The sequence below is a fragment of the Sparus aurata genome, chromosome 6 (assembly GCF_900880675.1).
Source record: "Sparus aurata chromosome 6, fSpaAur1.1, whole genome shotgun sequence".
Taxonomy (NCBI): domain Eukaryota; kingdom Metazoa; phylum Chordata; class Actinopteri; order Spariformes; family Sparidae; genus Sparus; species Sparus aurata.
Genome location: NC_044192.1, coordinates 37,769,417 through 37,783,766, shown reverse-complemented (window position 1 = coordinate 37,783,766; position 14,350 = coordinate 37,769,417). Strand labels below are relative to the sequence as shown.

The window sequence follows — 14,350 nt, the reverse complement described above, 5'->3', positions numbered from 1 at the left end:
ATACTATTGCAACCACCACAAATGGAGAGCACAACTATTATATATGTGATTGTGTACAGCCCAGTATTTCTAGGAATGTTGATACATGCAGACTGAAATATAGCTGATGATTTCTGTCCATTGCCAACATTAATTGTCAAGAGAGGAAGAAGTGTGCCTTTGTGACAAAAAGTAAAGGATTGGAATACTTCAGTGATTTCACATAGGTAATCTCAGTTTGCGCTTTGAAATGACAGATGTTCAGTGGAAAACCGCCATTAACAACCAGGCATGTGGATACAGGCATTTACAGACAGGCAAGGCCTAAATGAAGTCTGTTAATTTGTACTATGGGAAATGTAAAACCCAGCTTTTGGAGCTTGAAATATACTATGAGCTACAAGTCAGGCAAGTCAGGAATATTATCCGTTTCTGTCACTTTATTTTTTTCAATCTGCTTGTAAAGGCTTAAGTGTGCTTCTTAAATCACATTTTCTTCAACATTGTGATTGAATCTGACCCTGGCATGCTCTAATATGGTGTTGGACAGTCAATATAAGTTTACTCAAAGGGACCAGGTTTGCACAGGTGTTTTCTGTACTGGAATAAAGTAAACGGTAAGTGAGTAATAGACTTGGGGGAAGTGAGACGCACAACACTTCACTGTCTCTGACTAACATCACAAATCTGGGTTTCCCAATAGTTCAGTGAGCTGGATGTCATTTTCTCACCAGCTGCATTTTCAGATGTGGCTCATAAAGTAACATAATAAAGTATTTCCTAACAGGGCAGGACAGCTGTTAACCCTTTCCTTAAACTGACAATTTCAAAAGTGCCATGCCTGCGGATCACAACAATGATGAAGAGATGATGACCATGATGAAACTGTTTTCACACATTCATGTGAAAAGTCCATGTAATTACATGGATATTATATTCACTCAGTACTGAGTAACACAAAGATTAATCTTAGTTTACACGTGTGGAGGATTTCAGAGTTATTTTCTGACACTTGAGCAGAGCCCTATTTCTTTTGTAAAATGGTAGAGGAGTTTCTATACCTTATGTTTTTTTTAAGAAGTAGAGTTGTTTTTTAATAATTTTCGCGGAAAGTTCTATTCTATTTTGTGACTTTTCTCTCCCTGGCCTTGTCACAACCGTCTTCCCTCAAGACAGTCAGTTCAACCAGGATGATCTTCTTTGCCTCCTCAGACCACTTGACAAGGTCAGGCCTCAGGGATGTTTGGAAGACCTGGGGAAAGTGTAGTTTCCTTCTGAGGTCCACTCTCATCTTAGATCACCTTTAGTTTGAATATGGCACACATCTGCCATGACATCTTTTTGATAAGCTTACGCAATGTCACAACATTTAATTTTGTCCAGAGCTAAACTAAATATTTGCCAAGATCTTGTATTGATGATGATGGGAGAGTCGCGCCACTGCATAAAGTCTTCTCTAGCACATCTTAATGGGGTAAAGGTCTGGACTCTGTGGTGGCCAATCCATGTGTGAAAATGACGTGACATGCTCCCTGAATCACTCCACTCTCACAGCCTGGTGAATCAGGAAAGAGATGTTTGGTCCACATGATCTTCCCCTGCAGCAGTTCAACGGCCCTTTCCCTTCACCTCTCCGTCCCTAGTTGTCATTTCTCTCCCCTGCCACAGGTCAGCCTTAAAGCTGCAGTCTGGAGTTTTGTGAAAAAAGTTAACTCAGTCAGAATATTTGAATGATACAGCTCCCAGCTCCTTCCTTCTTCCTCTCTGCTGCCTGCAGCCCTGCCTTCAAAGCCCCTCCCCAAAGAGGAGCCTGCTGTGCATGAGCAGGATTGTAACCACGGTAACAGAGGACACCAGATAACCAAGATGGCGCATTTAAAATAACAACAACAACATAAGCCAATTTCTGACCAATACAACTAAATTACAATGGCAAGTGCCTCATGTCGATCACTGTAGATATCCCGAGTAACAAACAATATTCCTCACATCGCTGTAGACAGAGTTTAATGGGAATTTTTACCTGGTGCAACCCCATGCTGCCTTTCTGAAGCATGAGTAACATTATTCTCTAAACCAATTCAACAACTACAGAGCATCCTGAACACAAACTAACATTATAACTGTCCGGTCACTTGAAAGACACCTTTGCTAACCAGTAGCCATAAAGACAAAGCTAAACACCAGAGTTAGCATACAAGTTAAAAAGCTAAATTTACCAACAAGCTAGATTTGGCAACAGGCTATGTAGCTCAACTGCAACAGCTCCCTCCACCTCTGAAATGACGCTCCGTTATTTATCCTAGTTTTCTTTCTGGCTCGGCCCAATTCTTTGTTTTTACACTGTTTTTCTTCGTCACTCTTCTTAGTTCCTCTCTTTGACGTGGGCAATGGTGGGTCATTTTTCGGCTCTGTTGTTGTTGTCTGTTCTCCGCCATTGTATACAGTTTGAGCTTGAACGTATCTGACCAGATGAGAGCAGACACTGCACCTGTGTGGGGGAGGGGCACTGCCCAGTAGGTGCTGCGTGAGGGAGGGGGGCTGCCAGCAGCGTATGCACAGGAGTGATTGACATTTCTCAGACACTCCACTTGGCTCTGATTGTGTTGATCTGTGAGCGGTGGATTCTTGCAAGTCAAATTAGGGCCACTGGGTGGAGCCACAGACCCTACTGTCAGAAAAAATTTCCGAACATTTTTACTTTAAGTCCTGTAAGGACTTAAGAGAGGAAGAAGGTGGGACCTGGGAGCTGTGCTCATTATGTGCTGGGACCCTGTTTCTAATGTTGCTGAAGTTTGGTGCTGTTCTAAGCATTATTTGTGGCTTTTTGATGGCAGTTTTATATTTGGACCCATACACTGCAATGTACTGTTGTCGTGCAGTCGTTTCTGAGGATGCTAAAACTACGTTAGTTAGCGGTCTGCAAACTTGATTTCTCGAGAGGGAGTCTAACACAATTTCACTGTGTATTAGACCATGGATTAAACTTACACCGGAATATCCCTTTAAGGCCCTAATACACCGCCCAGACGTCCAACTACCTTATCCGACCACTCTCCAACCACTCTCCGACCACTCTGTTGCCTCTTGTCCGAGTCTCTCCAAACGCTTCAGACGTCCAACGGTTGGGCCGGTGTGTTCCTGCCTTTAGCAACCCACATGAAGGCCGGTAGGGTCAACGACCCACAAGTAACGACTCTGAAACTCAGAGCTCACATGTGTCCTGAACGACTCTATAAGGACACTCCCACACAGAGTTTAAAAGCCTGCAGTCACCCTCCAGTTAGAACCGAAGAACCCTCTTTGATAAGAGGTGCAACGTCTTCAAGAAACTGAGACAAGTACAGTTGCCTACGATAGCCTCAAAGAGCCTCACCAGTGTTCAACTTGGAATACACAATGACAGACTACTGTTTGATATTTTATACAAGGCCATCTCCCAGCAAGCCAGTGTCACAGAGTATCTTGTAAAGAGTCACAAGGCATCTTTAATTCCGGATCTCACTGTTTGGATGTTCAAAGGTGATTCGCTTAAATATAGAACCTTTATCAGATCCATTGAGCATGGAATTGAAGGCCACACTGATGACAGTTGTAGTTGTCTACAGTTTATGTTGTAGTACACAAGTGGACAACCACATGAGTTGGGAAGGTGCTGTTTTCACAAGGAAGCTTCGGCAGGTTATGCTGAGGCAAAACAGATGTTAACAGAGTCTTTCGGAGATGTCGAGAAGAAAGCAGAAGCCTACATAAAGAAGGGTTTGCTTTGGCAGACAATCAAGCCAGAAGATGGCACTGCGCTAGAAACTTTCGCATTATTCCTTACAGGCTGTTCAAACATGATGACAATTATTAGCTACATGGAGGACTTGGACAACACAGCCAATATGAAGGCACTAGCTTACAGGCTTCCGTACAAACTCAAAGAAACGTCAGGAACGTACGCCTGCAACCTACAAGAAATTAGAAGAAAAGAGTGAGGCTTAAGGTCTTTGTCAACTTTGTCAACAAGCAGGTGAACTATATATTATACCACACAGACATAAAGGAAACCACCACAAGCAAGAAAGATTCAGTCCAATAGAAACCAAACCCACGATTTGAAGAGACATTCAAACTATATAAAGTATTTACAACAGCTGTTGCCCCCCCTACAACAGAAAATGAAGTCAAAACGGAAATCAACAAACAAAGCAACACAAAAAACCTAGACTATCACAGCAGACGAAGTAGCAACCGTTGTCTTCATTGCAAAGAAAACAACACTTCCTCACAGTCAAAATACAAAATTAAAATTCAAGCCACACAAAGTAAAGACCAACTTCCTGAGATGCAAAGGTTTGTGTTATGCATGTTTGAGACACGTACACATGAGCAGCAGCTGTAATGACAAAGTCAAAAGTGAAGACTGCTCTCAACTGCATCCTACACTACTGCACATGACCAATTAAGACTCACAAGATGAAACTTTAAAGGTTGAATCGAGTGCCCCTGTTCAAATGATGGAAACCTGTGGTGTCACTGGGCCTGGTAAAGAATATCGTGTTCTTTCAATCATACCAGTGTGTGTTAAGGCACAAAAAGGAAAACAAACACTTTTGGATCCAGGGGGCATATCTACTTTTGCTACTGAGTTGCTGAAAAACCAACAAAGTAAATGGACGCAATAAAAGCATCTTGTTGAGAACTATGGGAAACGAGTCAATCGTCTACAACACTATTGTGACTGGAAAATCGGTACCCTGGATGGCATCCAGTTTGTCAAGCTTGCAAAGGTATATGCACAGAAATCCATTCGCCTAACCAAAGACAATATTGCCTGTCAAGAGTATGTTAACTGTTGGTCTCACCTAAAGAAGGTAAAACTTCCTACAATACAAGCTGAGGTTAGATTGCTCATAGTAGCAAATGTTCCCAAGGAAATGGAGCCACTACAAGTGGTCAGTAGTGTGGACGACGGACCATATGCTGTAAGAACAATGTTAGGCTGGGTGGTGAATGGACCAATCAGAGGTGAAAACAATGCAAAGGAGATTAACAAATTGACTGAGGGCACTGCAAATCGAATCTCGGTAGTTAAGATAGAAGAGCTTTGATAACTGCAGTTCAAGCTGGACTTTCCTGATGCTGGACAGAACGAAGACATAGAAATGTCCAAGGATGATCGCCACTTTATTTACACCACCACACTTGCATTACAAGGTTTGCTTTCCAGTGTAGGACAACTCCTTGTACATGCCAAACAACAGAGCAGTTGCAGAGGAACGTGTGTTGAACATAAAGAAAAGATTTACCAGAGAAATCTAATCTTATGCAAAATATGTTGCATTCATGGATGACCTCCTCAGGAAGGGCTATGCAGTGAAGCTCAACAGTGATGAATGCAAGCCAACTGAGGGGAGAACATGTTATCTGCCTCATGCCACCATGGAGTCAGCCAATTCAGTCAAAAGAATTATGCATCGTCTCTGAAGGCGGAGCAAGCTATCAGGGAACAACACTGAACCAACAGAGACCGGAACTTACTTGTGGGGGTCATCGTAAGGTTTCGACAAGAAACTGTGGCAGTCATGGCTAACGTTGAGGCCATGTTCCACCAGGTCAGAGTCAATGATGAACACACAGACCTGCTCAGATTTCTATGGTGGCCTGATGGGAACTACAAGCAGGAGCTGGTTGAACACAAAATGTTAGTACTTTGCATCTTTGATGCAACATCATCACTAAGCATCGCAACCGGGTGAAGCCAAAACAGTCAAGAAAGATTTTTGTGTAGACAACTGTCTTAAGTCAACCTTTGCGCGAAGTTGAGGAGTATGTTAGCGAAATGTGGATTTTGACTGACAAAATGGTCAAGCAACAGCAGAAAGTTGCTGAACTCAATTCCTGAAGAGAATAGAGCACAGGTATTTCAAGATCTGGACTTGGATGACTGAGAGAGCTTTGGGAATCCAGTGGTGTGCTGAATCAGACCACTTCAATCTTATTATCAACTTCAAAGAAGGGCCACACACTAGGAGAGGACTGCTCTTCCTCATTAGTTCCATCTTCAAGCTTTATAGCTCTAGTAATACTGCCTGGCAGAAAAAATCCTGCAGGATGTATGCCAGCAAAATTATGGTTGGGACTAAGAGCTGCTGGAAAATATCATGAAGAGATAGGAAAAGTAGAACTCAGGTCTGCAACAGCTTGAGTAATTTGGGGTTGACAGATGCGTCAAGACAAAGCAGTTGCTGCACCAGTCTTTGCTCAGCTGCATCATTTTGCAGATACAAGTGAAGTCACAATGGAACAGCAAGCCAACTACTGTTACACACTGCAACTACTGAAACTTAAAGCGAAACTCTCGCCAAACAGCAACCGAGGCTTTATTTGGGATTGAATATGAGTCAAACCTTCGTGTGAAAGCATAATTACAACGAAAGAGGCACTTTTAAGATTTACAGTAGTTTCGGTTTTGGGCACGCTAATTTTGAACGGGAGTGCATGGGGCAGTAGTAGTCTTTCTTTTTCATAAACTGTGTCGAGCCTTCTTAGTGTTCTAAAAATAGCGATTTTGATGCTAGCATGTCTTGCCCCATGCACTCCCGTTCAAAATTAACGTGCCCGAAACCGAAACTACGGTAAATCTTAAAAGTGCCTCTTTCGTCGTAATTATGCTTTCACATGAAGGTTTGACTCATATTCAATCCCAAATAAAGCCTCGGTTGCTTTTTGGCAAGAGTTTCACTTTAATCCATCCTGATGATGGCAAAGACAAGGGTTGCGCCGTTGCAGTCTCCAATCATACCAAAAATGGAACTGACTGCAGCTACAGTTTCAATCAAAATGGACAAGCTTTTAAAGACAGACCTTGAACTGGAACTTCATGACTCAATCTTTTCAGATAGCAATGCTGTGCTAAAATACCTGGACAGTGAAAGCACAAGATTCAAGATTTTTGTGGCTAAAAGAATCTCAGCAATCCTGGAGCAATCTCAGACTTCATGGTGGAGATACATCAACAATACCACTCTAAATCCCACTGATGAGGTCTCAAGAGAACAGACCATTGAAGCATTCTGAAAAAATGAAAGCTGGCTTTCAGGACCAGGCTTCTTGCTCTGCAAACAAGACCAGTGGCCCAAAAATCCAGATCCAGCAACCTTCCCTGACAATAAAGGTCTTGTTTGTCATGAGGTGAAAGTCAAGACACAGACCAACGAGCTTTGTCAGCCAGTACCAAAGCTATTTCTTCTTCATGAATCTGAGGATGACTGATGAACTGTTCTCAAGCCAGGTCATCGCTTGGGACAACATGGTAAGGATGGTGATGGACTACAGCTGCAGGGTGTACCTGTTAATGACAGGGCAAAGAGCGAAAAGATTTATTTATATGGTCTAAGCAGGTCATAGCAAGTAGGTTCCATTAAGTGAACACTTTGAGAAATTGTTTCAAGGACATAGATTACGATTAGGGTACAGTAATGTAGGAGCTTAAATGCAGTGTATTTGATATATCAGTAATTTACAACTCTTTAATGTTTAATGTGAAAACACATTTCTACTAAGTAATGTCAATTAATTAAGAATATACAATGTAAATTTAATGACTGCATAAGTATTCAACCCCCTCAAATTAACCAACCTAATTAACAGAGGTTCAGCCAGTCGGTGCTAGTAGTTTCACAATTAGTGAAATGGAGATCACCATTCAAGGCTTTATGGGAATGTATTAAAAAAAAGCCACTTTGTTAGAAAGTTCTTTAAATCTCAAATAGAGTTCACCTGCCGGCGTGTGGGAGACTCTGAAGTCCACTGGAAGAATGTTCCTTGTCTGATGAGACCAAAATGGAACTCTTTGGCCATCAGACTAGACAATGTTTGGTGTAAACCAAACACTGCACGTCACCACAAACACTCACTCCCCGCCGTGAAGCATGTGGTGGCAGTATCATGCTGTGGAGAAGGTTCTCAGCAGCAGGACCTGGAAGGCTTCTAAAAGTAGAGGGTAAAATGAATGCAGCAAAAAATAGGGAAAACCCGGAGGACAACCAGATTCAGTCTGCAATAGAACTACGACTTTGGAGATTTATTTTCCAGCAAGACAATGACCAAAAGTGTGCAGCGAAAGCTTCACAGAAAAGATTTAAAGACAACATCGTGAACGTTGTGGCTGAGCAGTTCTGTAAAACAGAATGGAGTAAAATAGCAGTTTCCAGATGTGTAAGCCTGATTGAGACCTAGCCACAGACTCAGTGCTGTGACTGAGGCCAAAGGTACTAATACTCACTTGAAGGGGGTGAATACTGACACAGTCACTTATTTTACATTATATATATTTATATTTTTAATTAATTGACATTATTTTACAAAAATCTGTTTTCACTTTAACATTAGTATTTTTTTTTTGTTTTGTATATTTTTTGTATAGTGACCATGATTCCATTTATAAAAGCAATAACAGCAGAAAACATCCAAGGGGGTGAATACTTTTTACAGGCACTGTAATTTGTCATGACCTGTCAGGTTATTTCAGTTCCCCTTTTTCTCCTCCTCATAGACTTAGACCACTTTAATAATCATGTTTCATGTCTTGTTGTTTCCTGTTCTATTTTGTCACTCTCATGTTGTCCTGTTTCAATTTCCCTCACTTGCTGCCCTCCATTCTTACTTTCATAGAATTTTTCCAAGATAGATGTTGCTTACTAGAATTCCTGGCAGCAGTGCGTCTGTAAACAGACGTTTCTTGCATCACAGCAGATATGTTGACCTGCAAATATAAGCAAATATAATGACTGTGTTCCATCTAGGAAAAGCCACTTCCAGCTCTGGTACTGCGTGTGTTGGCTCACTGTCAGTATTTACTGGGACACCTTCTGCAACAAAACAGACAGTTTTGTCATGTTACACAAGTCAAGTCAGAATGTGCTGTAAGAAGGGTTTGTTTGGGTCAGTTTTTATGGGAGGGAATGCCGAGGACAATCATTAATGTGATTTCCACTTCCAAATAACCTACAACCTTTCTGTCTCTCTGCTCATTTTGCTGTGGCGACCAGTTTATGGAACATGCAACATGTCTGTAAATTTTAGATATAAAAACCAAACAACTGGAGCACTTGTACATAGATGGTGTCTTCACCATTTTCACACAACTTAAAGAAAAATTTCATCTGCCACGGTCTCCTTTTCCTCAGTTCTTGCAGGTGAGGGATTTTATTAGGAAGAAGTTCCTAGATTTTCCCTCCCTTCCACCTAAAACTCATCTTGATCATATTATTAACATGCTTTTACACTCTCAAAGAGGGAGGCTGGCCAAAGTCTATGAATACATCATTTCAATTAATATGCACTATTAACTATTACAAAACAGCACTGGGAAGAGGAGCTTGGCTTTGTCATCTGGGATGACATTATGAATGCAGTCTTGGATGGTTTACACTCCTCATCTATATGTGCACGTCACAGTCTTATCCAGTTCAAGGTTTGCATTGCCTACATTATTGTAAGACTGCCCTGACAAAAATGTACCCACACATTGACCCCCTGTGTGACAGATGCAAAATGCTTCTTGCGACTTTATATCATGTTTTGGGGTTGCCCTGAATTAGATCGAGTCTGGTCCTCTTTGTTTGATTTATTATACAAGGCTTTGGTATTCTCCTCCTTACTAGCGTGGCAGTTGATTTTACTAAACTGTCAGAATGCTGCTCCACCCACCCACACACATATCATGTGTAATCTCAAATTAGAAAAGATCAGGTATACTGTTAATGGTGCTCTTCAGAACTTTTATAAGACATGGGATGAATATTGAATTTGTAAAGCAATTAGATGGGCTTCAATTAGAGTGATAAACTTCCAGCTGAACCTCTATATCTATACCCTGGCTGAGGACTATTAATTAAATGCACAACTGGACCCCCCACCCCAATCCTTCCCCTCCTCTTTATGTTGTCCCTTCCTGTGTGTTTGTATATGTGTCTCATTGTCCCCTTTTTTTGTTTGTTTGTTTGTCTCTTGCCTTTTTTTCTGTTTTATTTCCATTTCAATTTCACTTTTTTTTTTTTTTCTCACATGGTTATTTTATTCTACCTGCATTGCTTTGATATATTTTGATTCTATATAATCTTGGTATTGTTGTTACTTTTGTATTTACTGATTTTTATTTAAATTTTTTATGTACTGGATTAAATCCTTTGTGTCCTGGCAGTTGTTATAAACATGCATTCAAGGAAAATTTAATAAAAATGATTTAGAAAAATAAATAAATAAATAAATAAATAAATAAATAAATAAATAAAATATAAATAAATAAATAAATATATAGATATTAAAACAAACAAAAAAAACCTTGCAGGTAAAATGTTAAAATTATCCTCGTAATTTTTTAGTGTTCACAACACAATCAATGGATAATAAATCTTAATGTACAGCACTTTATTGCACAACAGACAAGACGCACAGTCAAACAACATTATTCTACACTGTTTGAAATTTAGCCACTTGAAGCATTTCAGAGTTTACAGATGGTCAGGTTAGCTTCCTCTTGGGAGTCTTTGTTCACTTAGAGTGTGGTGCTCGGCTCCAGCTGGCCCTCTCTCTAGTGTGGAGCCTGAAGTGAGTGTTTAGGTGTGCTGACTGGTTGAAGCATTTCCCGCAGACATGGCAGCGGAAGGGCTTTTCCCCCGTATGAATGCGGTGGTGCCTCTTGAGCATGCTAACTGTAGTAAAGCTCTTTCGGCACACTGCGCAGCTGTACGGCTTCTCCTTGGTGTGCCAGCGCATGTGGACCTCCAGTTGGCAGGCAAAGCTGAAGCCCTTCCCACACTCTTTACAATTGTGCCACCTCTGGATGCTCTGGCTTGGGTGAGAGGAGCGAGGTGGGGGGGGCTTCAGGGATCTCACATTCTTCATCTGCAGTATGTGTGTGCTCTGTTTTCCATTTGAGCGAAGTAACCCTTTAACCGACTGAGTCTGTTTGCTCTGAGCTGCTCTGCAGTGTGAATAAACAGTCATGGAGGATGGTACGCTGTTGGCTGGCTGCTGTTTCCTGCTGTCCTCACTGTCACTCTCCGCCTTAATCTCCTGGGATGTTGGCGGAGGTGGGGAGACACTTTGTCTGCCACACACAGTCTGGGTTGGAGCAGGATGTGGCCTCGGTAGTGGTTGGACATGACTGCAGTTTCCTTCATCAGAGTCTCTCTCTTCTTGTGAACAATCTGTCTGAATGATTGGGAGTTTTGGTTCTTCTTTAATCTGTGGCAGCAGGTCCACACTGCCTCTCCACTCAGACTCACAGCGCTGACCATCTTCTTGGGGCTGGACAGAGTGAGGCTCTGAAAGGTCATAAACATCACAGTCATTCTGAGTGTATCTCGTGCTAGGTGTATGAACATATGGTATCACTCTGTCTAGGACTGGAATGACCGACAAGACTTTTTGGAAACACATTACAGATCTGCAAATTTCATGGTAAACACTAGGTTATTATCATGTAACATGTTTGACATTTCTTTGAAATGACTCCCAAATTAATACAATAACTCAAAATGCTTTGGAAATAACACAAACATTATTAGATGATAGTATTCTTCTATTTTTAAACAAGAAGTTACAAAATAGCTGGTATACATTTACAGAAATTTCACTAAATGTCTATTTTTTATAGAGTTAACCACTAGGGATATAACAACACAGCCAACCAATAAGAGGTGAACACTTTTCTTAATGACTAACTCTGTTAACTCACACAGACTAATGTCTGCTTTCCGCTGTGTTTAAGCTGTTCGGCTGACACTCTGAACTCTTCACTCACTCTCCAGAGACGCTTTTTGTTGCAAAAGTATCTCTAGGCCTGTTAGTGGAGCAAACAGGCTAACTGTCCACTGCTCTGCTACCTGGTGCATCTGCTTCACCGAACAAGACCAAAGAAGCTGCGACAGCCTTTTATTTGACTAAAGACGGAAAGTAAGAACACATCAGAAACAAATAATAAATGCTGTGTACGTCACACCTTTTATTAAAGGCCTTTGTTCAGGTCAGAGAGACAGAGAGAGGGGGAGATAGAGAAAGAGAGACTCTAGTTGAAGTTTCCTGGATGAGTACTAATGGAATTACCTGCTTTTCATAACAGACCATTAGAAATAATAACATTGGGGTAATTTTCAATACATGTTGTGGTTACGTCTGTTGTAAGATTATGTTACCAGCTGAACGATATTGCTCAACAAAATGCTGCTGCCAAGTTTATGCGTGTATTTACACCAGCAGCCCCTGCACATTCAGAACCCAATTCAAGATTTGTAGTAATCACCTTCTTGTAAGACACCTGCTTATTAAAGAGCTACGGCTGCCATGTCATTCAAGTCCACTGAGGAGGCCATAAATAAAAGGAGACTCTGCTTTGAGATAGCAGCTCCTATACTCTGGAACGCTCGATTTTTGCTTTGCCTCGTACACCCAGAGAGAACCTCCGCACGAGAAGGCCTTCAAACCCAGACAACAGCACTAACCACTGCTCCACTGTGCCGCCATTGTTTACTTATTTTTTCATACATATATATATATATATATGTATATATGTATATATGTAAATATATATATATATATATATATATATAATTTAATATTATGTATGATATGATTTTCTAATTATTTGTTATTATGACCACGGGACTGTATTTGTCAAATTAGCCAAATATTACAGTCACAGAACCAAGTTCATGAAATAAGGCTGTATTTAGTTAGACTGAAAGTAAATATCACAATCAGTGTCACCGCAATAGTGTAACACATGAGATGCACAATGTTCAGGTCTCAAGTCATCCTGTCCATCTAACCTCAAGACATACATGCTGTAAAGCAGTGAAAATGACAGTGGGATGTTGGAAAATGTTAAACTGCTTGTCTTTTGTAAACCCCATTATCTTGTTGGAGGATTTCTGCACAATAACTAATGACAGAGGACTTTATCACACTGAATCACTCCTCAGCCGGAGACATTTTCATTGCTGTCAGATTATAACTACACATTGTAGACAAACCCTGATTCTTGGCCGCTGAATACGTCTGTTTATTATTAATACTAGGCTATTACTGTTGGTATTGCTTTAATGCTCAGCTTCTTTTACAGTTTTACTGTCCTCTTCCATTCATTACAATACATAAGATGCTTATAACACAGGCTGATGTCAGCACGATTCCATGATTCCGTGAGCACAGCCCCGTTAAAAACGGATATATTTTGAATGAGGTTTGGTGTGACATTGAGTGCATATCGATGACAAGCAGCACAGTCAGCAGCTGCTGCTCCTCACCTGGCTGCAGTAGGAGCCGTTGGACGGCCACATTGAGGAGCCGTTTGAGCCGCTCGTTCTCCTCTTTGGAGCGGAGGATTTCGCTCTGGTACTCCACCACCGTGTCTTTAATGGCGCCAAAAATCTCCTCGGCGGCCGCTGTCAGCCTGTCGTTAAGAAACACGTTCAACAGCTCCAGTTTGGTCATCTTACCTACCGCTGTCTCCAGAGGCGGAACGTCCTTCTGTTTACATCCACTCACCCGGAAGTAAAAGCACACCGGCTTCTGCGTGCTGGCTGTCAGTGCTCAGCATGTGACTGTGGTGGATTGGAGCGCATCCTGCTGGACAGGAGACGATACAGCGCTGCATTTCCAAAGACTGGTGGTATACAGTATGTTCAAGCCGCCATGTGCAGTAGTATGCTTTGTTCAGTGTACTTAATGGAAACTTGGATATGACAACATATGTATTCATATAATACAGAGAATCTCATAACAATATATGGAACGACCGGGACATTCTGTTTAAACAGAACTACTGTTAATTTAAACTGTTTTGTAACAATGTAATTATGGTCTGTCAATTAATGTATTAGAAATCTACTGTACTATTTCTAAATTCAATCTCCCAGTCTCCCTCAAAGAGTTTGCAACAGTGTAAGAGGCTGTAATATTTCTCAGAAATGTGTTAGGGGAGGGACACACACACAACGGTTATTGTGGGGTTTGCATGGGGTTTGAAAAATGGCCCTTTGCCAGTATTTGCCCACTAGTTACTTAATGCAGCCTTGAATCAGATATTCTTTTTCTTTTTCCTCTGGAATAACCACACTTTTCAAGAATGCAGTTAATCTAGTCAAACGCATTCCCCTTGCTGGCACCAGTTGACTTACCGAAAGGTAAAATGACATTGATATAAAGAGGACAGAACAATTATAGCATTACCCCAAAGTAAACACTTTGTTGTAAATGTATTAAGTGAAGCTTGCTTAAATTGATGCAGTAAAATGATGCAGTAAATCCTGTCCTCATGAAGGCTATTTTTTTACATTTTTGTAGACCATTTTAAAGAGGTGTTTATTCAACAGCATGG

At 41.1% G+C, this 14,350-nt stretch overlaps 1 protein-coding gene across 1 annotated transcript; it reads right to left on the bottom strand.

The window, feature by feature from the left end:
- Window positions 1–10,381: 10,381 nt before the first annotated feature.
- LOC115582786 (oocyte zinc finger protein XlCOF8.4-like) lies at window positions 10,382–13,569 on the bottom strand. Its single transcript, XM_030418999.1, has 2 exons — window positions 13,278–13,569; window positions 10,382–11,297 (listed from the first exon to the last, which is right to left on the bottom strand). Exons 1-2 carry the CDS (start codon window positions 13,462–13,464, stop codon window positions 10,522–10,524), a joined length of 963 nt encoding a protein of 320 aa, XP_030274859.1. The 5' UTR covers window positions 13,465–13,569; the 3' UTR covers window positions 10,382–10,521.
- Window positions 13,570–14,350: the final 781 nt, after the last annotated feature.